The 6,000-nt window shown below is 43.2% G+C and overlaps 1 protein-coding gene across 1 annotated transcript in view; it reads right to left on the bottom strand.

The window, feature by feature from the left end:
* Nucleotides 1–2,937: 2,937 nt before the first annotated feature.
* PDSS2 (decaprenyl diphosphate synthase subunit 2) overlaps nucleotides 2,938–6,000 on the bottom strand; it is a 210,322-nt gene continuing 207,259 nt past the window's right edge. The window contains exon 8 of the mRNA XM_019735068.3: nucleotides 2,938–3,752. Coding sequence (XP_019590627.2) covers nucleotides 3,594–3,752 — 159 coding nt within the window. The 3' untranslated portion in view covers nucleotides 2,938–3,593. The remainder of the gene's footprint in view (nucleotides 3,753–6,000) is intronic.

The following is a 6,000-nucleotide window of genomic DNA, read 5'->3' as shown; positions in this document are numbered from 1 at the left end:
TATCTAACTGATACTGGTTTGTTTGTTTTTTATGCCAGGAAACAGTTTTTCTAAGTTGGGAAATTTAAAGGAAGAGGAGTTAGTGGGTCAAAAAACTGCTTTGTAGTTTCTGGGGAAATAGAATTTAAATGTTTAGAATGTTTCTATGGGTGGGACTAAGAGATGTATCAGACTCGAAGGAAGGGTAGTCAGAGAAGAAGGGAAGAACCAGAACAGAGATGGGTGGCGGGCGCCAGCCGGAAGTTTCGGTTAGCAACACGAAATGCTGTGGAGTCTGCATGCAAGCTGGCCATCTCTGGGCCGTAAGAAGGCTGTCTCGTGGAAGAGTGCAGCGGGAGACCCGATTTGTTCAGCAAGCATTCTTCGGGCTGGTACTGGTCTAGATGGGGACCTGGGAGTGAATGACCAATTGCAAGGATTAAGGAGTCGATAGACTGACTGCAAGAAAATGTGTTGGTAAAGCTGGGAGGGAGAAAGTGGAGGTGGAAGGATAAACTTGGCGAAGGGAGGAATTTTATTTTAGGGACAGAGTGAATTGAGCACATTCAGTCAGCAGAAGAGATACTGAAAATTCAAGAATAGGAAAGTGAAGGAGATAGGAGGCTATAGGCTCGAGATTTTTTGGAAAGGAGAAAAAAGTCTTATTTGGAAAGAGAAGCAAAAGAAGAGAGAAAGAGATACAGTGGTACCTCGGTTTTTGAAAGTAATCCGTTAAGGAAGATTGTTTGAATTATGGCACGTTTGAAAACTGAGGCACGGTTTCCCCACAGAAAGTAATGCAAAATGGATTAATCCGTTCCAGATCTTTAAAATCAAACCCTAAAACTGCAAATTTAGCATGAATTTTACTATCTAACGATACCATAGATCCATAAAATTTATGGCGTTCGTAAACCGAAACATTCGTCAATGGAGACGTTTGAAAACTGAGGTACTACTGTACTACCTGGAAAGACTCTCAGTGCGGAGATGGAGCATGAGGGCAAGCCCTCAGAGGTGGTTCTTTCTGTAAGTGGGGGGCGATTTGTAGCCCTAGAGAGTGGTCACGGGATTCCAACAAGATAGAATAATTAAGGCCCTTAACATAAGCCCTCACTAACGCAGTCTTTATTTCACTTAACATAGAAAAAACTGATAGGGAGGAGAGTGCAGGTGGGTTCAGGAGCCTGAAGGGAGCGAGGTTTGGAGGAGCCAACTCACAAGTCGGGGCGACCAGGTGGAGTGAAGCAGGATAATGGTTAATGAATGAATTCTTCCCTCTAGCAAGAAACTGGGGTGGGGGGCAGTGACAGAGTGGGTGAAGGAGACATTCTAAGGTCACTCACTCTGCCTACTCAGTACATCCCTGGCCGTACCCAGGCAGTGGGCCTTGAGGAATGTGAGTAAGACTTTCTTGGTGCCCCAAACTTCTCCCTAGCGATTGTCTGAAATTATAAGCACTTAATGAGTTAATACATAAAATATCCCTGAAGAAGGGGCATGGAGAAGGGCTACCAGTATTTAATACTTAGGAGTGACTTAACCAATTGAGGTTTAACAAGCGTGCCAAGAAGCTGAGGAAGTGAGCTCTGCTAAGTGAGACCTGAAGACAGAAGCCAGGTACCCCTGTGGGCGGAGCAGAGCTGTGCCACTCAGCAATGAGGGCGATAGGAAAGGTCCCAAAGAAAGCAGAAAGGTGTGTGTTGGGACAGGAGTCCAGGATTACAAGTAACACAGAGGAGAGCTGGGAATCTGTTAGGTCACCTGTGAGGCAGCTTAGCAAGACGTCTGCCAGTAAGTGTTCTGCGTTCCTTCAGAGCCTCTCTTTGGGTTTCACCTCCCTTTGTCCTGTAACGTCACGTAGCATCTTTGTTATCTAGACGTCAGAAATGACAAACTAGAAAATAAGAAAAAGCTGAAAGGGACTTCATGCACTCCGTCATTTAACCTTACTTTACAGATGAGGGAACTGAGGATTAGAGGGAAGTGACTTGTTTAAGGTAACACAACAAACCAGCTGCTAAACGAGAATCAGAAGAGCCCCTAGGATCTTGCTCTGTGCCCTGCCAGACTCGGCCACCTGCTTCATAAAACCAGCAGCTTGCTTACGTTCCTGCACACCCAGAGAACACCAAGTACGACTCCTCCTCTGGGGAAGTTAATGATTAAAAGCTAGTCCGATGTAAAGCGTCTAACCACAGTTACTAATTAAGCCAATTTCTGTGAGAAAAGACATTTCAAACAGAGGAGAGTTCTCTTAAGGTAAATCTACAGGCCCTCAAATTGTAATAGCATAAACTGTACAATTATAATATTTCAAGTATACTTAAAAATATTTCATAACTCGATACCTCAACCTCTTTATATTTTCTCCTCATTGCAGGCCTCATGCTGATAAGATGGTTTTGTAACTTTTGGGGGGAGGAATTTTACTAAAATAACTCCACTTAGTGTTTGAGTGAACAAGGTAATAAAATCTGTTTGCTGTGTCCGCTGTCTCCAGATAGGGCTGTAATTACACCACATAAGGAAGAAAGGTAGCTGAGTCTCAATCTAGATAATTTATGTAAACTCAGCCTTCTTGTCAACGGTGTTCTCATATTGCATGCATGCAAACCGCAAAACCATCTCCTATGAACCACACAGAGACAGTGTCCGATTGCAGGCCTGTGAGATTGCTTATATTCTTTCTGTAACTGGATGTCTGGTTCAAGACCAAAATTTGACATTCTGAAGTTAAAAAAAAAAAAAAAAAGCATTGCCAATGAATTCCCCAGTACAATTATATATCTGAAACTTGTAAAAATTCAAGGTATTGTCTACACCAAAGTATTACAAATAAAATGCATTTTACTTGAAAAAAGTATCTTGTTCAGATTTTTTAAGTTTGGTTCTTTAAAAAGGGTTTTAAAAAATTGCTTTTTAAGAAAGAAAAACGCAATTCCTACTACAAGCAAGTTAACGTTTGATAACCATTTAATCTCCTACTTCAAATATTTGGTATTTTTTTCCCCAACAATCCCCCACCCCCAAATCTTACAAAAACCATGAAACACAAAGTATATTCATACTGTATCTACAAATACAGAGACACAATTGCAAGAAGACAAAGCATAATTCTTTCTTAATCATTGAACTCCCTTCTGTTATGACAAATTGGTCACTGGTTTTTGATTGACAGTCCTCCCTGGATGGCATTGACCGTGTTTCTCTTGACACCTGCAGCTTCCAGCTTGCTCTGTCCTCTCTAGAAGGAAACCACAGGCCACCGCCCTGGCGCCATCCCTGGCTCGGTCCAATCAATAAGGACTTATTTCCTGTCCATTTGCTGAGGTCACAGGAACGAATCTCATTAATTATTTCTGCTACTGCAGCCTCAAGTGTGCTTCTGGCGTGACAAGTGAAAACTGCTTGACCTTTTTTTTCTTCTAAATTTGTTTGCAGCAGTTCCAAAAAGAAGGCAGTATTCATTTAACAGTGTGATAAAAGGAAGAAAAAAAAAGTGTATGTTTTGAAAGTCATTAATAAATTTAGGTATTTCCTTATGAAAACTCTCCCGATCACCTCATTCCTCAGTTTTTTCAGCTACTGAACAATATCTTTTTGATTTGGTGTCACGAAAATCTGGTCACAGCAAACACAATGTTTTCTAAAGCAGATCTGGCCTCCGAGGGAGGAAAGCTCTCCAGGGCCTCCAGTGCCTTGTTTCCATGGTAACGACACAGGTCAATAGCTGAAGTCACACCTTTGCCAGCTTTGATTGTTTCTCGCAACTGTTAAGAAACAAACACACAATAAAAGTCAGTTTTTAAGGTACCACAGTTAAATTGGGGAGGGGAGGTGAAAAACAAAGAAGGGGAGAAACGATAGAGATTCCTTATTTCTGCTACGTTCTTTTGAGGTAAAGAGGACATCATTCCCTGAAGATCTCCAGGTTCTAACGTTTGCTGAGGCTGCTCTGTCTGCGCTTCGAAGCACAATAAGCTCCAATCAGCCTAATTACACCTCCTCCTACCCCTTGATATGAGGAAATGTGCCCTTCCGGGGGATGGAGGTACTGAAGGTGGAGGGCATTTACGTCTCCGGCATTTTGAATTCAGCAGCCTGATCTTCTTATGTGGGAAAGGATTCATTAACATCCTAGCTAATCACTTATGTGTTTTACACAGTATGTTGACATAATAGTCCATGTGAAAACACAAGACAGACACTACATTTTTAAAACCGAACACTGTATTTTTAAAACTAAAAGACTTCATTTGACTGGGAAGAATGAACTAACACATCCGTTGTAAAGAATAAACTCTTGCCAACAAACAGTTGATCTCCAATCCCTCTCTTTGACAAAAGGAAAGAACCAATAAAATGGTTATACTTCCGAGCTGAAAAAGATTTGTAATTATTTGGTCTGTCCGCCTTCCCTTGGCCGATTCCATCTTCTCTTTCTCAGTGAATACCTCAAATGTCCACCTCACTCTCTAAATCGGAAACCTGGGAGTCCTCCTTCATCCCTCATATCCACTCAGGCACCACGGCAGCACCAGTTTGTTTACTCATGACTGAACTTTCTGACCCCCAGAGATTGGGTGGGGCCAAGCGACAAGTTCTAGACCATGAGTTGTGAATGATGCATGCCACTTCTGGGCTGCAGCCTTCAACTGTCCATGGGAGTCCCTCCAGAGCCTTTCCTCTGGCATGTCGTCAACCAGCCTTACTGGAGAAGCTCCTCAGCCTGGATCCCAGAGTGACCACAATGAGCCGCCATGATGCCTCTCTAATCTGTACGCGACATGTAGTGTGGGCAAGAAACACATCCTCGTGGTTGGAAGCCACAGATTGTGAGGCTGTCTGCAGCCATTTGGACTGATACAGTCACTAAGTCTTAGCCATTCCATCTCCTTTAGAGCTCTCAAATATATGCGTATCCTCCACTCTTCGTTCTCATTGCATCACATTAGTTCAGGAGGCCATCATCCCTCGTCTGGGTTACTTCTTTGCAATCATCTACAGAGTCTTCCTATCACCAATTCTGTGCCCCTGGAATCCATCAGTTTCCCCCTTTCATCACGTATTTAGGGAGACTACTTGCAGCTCTCATCTCCCCTGAGACTGTCTGCATCCCCACCATCAAGCTCCCCAAATTCCACTGTGTGCAGTGCACTCAGCTAGGATGACAGCCCTCAGGATCTAGGTGCTGCTCGTCCTCGGTGCCCCTGGGGTACCCTCTGCATAGCTGGAGTACAGCATTATTACAGTGTTGTATTTTAATTCTTAATTCACGTATCTATCTCTTCATTAGACTTTAAACCACTCATAATGCATGAAACATAAAGGAATAAAAGAAATAACCTGGTTTATTCCTCTAATTATAGAGATGACACAACACAGGTCCAGAGAAGTTCACCTAAAATTATAGACGGATAGTGGCAAAGCTGAGATCAGAAGCCAGGTGTTTCTAACACCCCATCCAGCAGCACTTAATACTGTACTGCGCCAGACTCTCAGCACTCCGCAGATATTTCCGCACTGCATATGAACTCTTTCAGCCTGGGGTTCCCTGGTCTCTTGCCAATCAATGAATGCACGAAGACACTAAAATCGTGGTGGGTATCAGAGGCAGCCAGATTCAAACTCTCATTCTAGCTTTATAATCTTAGGGAAACGATTTCACTGCTCTGAGTTCTAACTGGAGATAACATCAGCCCCTTGCAGGACTGTTGGGGGCACTCCATGAGACAGCAGAGCCCTGCCAGCCAAAACACGACAGATGTTCACAACAACTTAATTCTTCTTCCTCCTGAAGCCCTCAGCTCCTGCCAAGACAGCCACCCCATCTACCAAGATTCCGTCTGTTTTAGCTTGATGTAGCCGCACGTGGACCAGACCAGCCTTCAATATTAAAAGCGAAAAGAAAAAAAATATGCCCCGTAGTTTCATTATCTTTAATTCCCCCAAATCTAAATTAGGTCAATATTCTCTATTCTAGGCTTCTAGCTTGGAACCTGCTGGCATGTGGCTATC

Source organism: Rhinolophus sinicus, chromosome 2 (assembly GCF_057876585.1).
Source record: "Rhinolophus sinicus isolate RSI-liver-muscle chromosome 2, RSI-T2T, whole genome shotgun sequence".
Classification (NCBI taxonomy): domain Eukaryota; kingdom Metazoa; phylum Chordata; class Mammalia; order Chiroptera; family Rhinolophidae; genus Rhinolophus; species Rhinolophus sinicus.
This window is presented reverse-complemented; position numbering and strand designations above follow the sequence as displayed.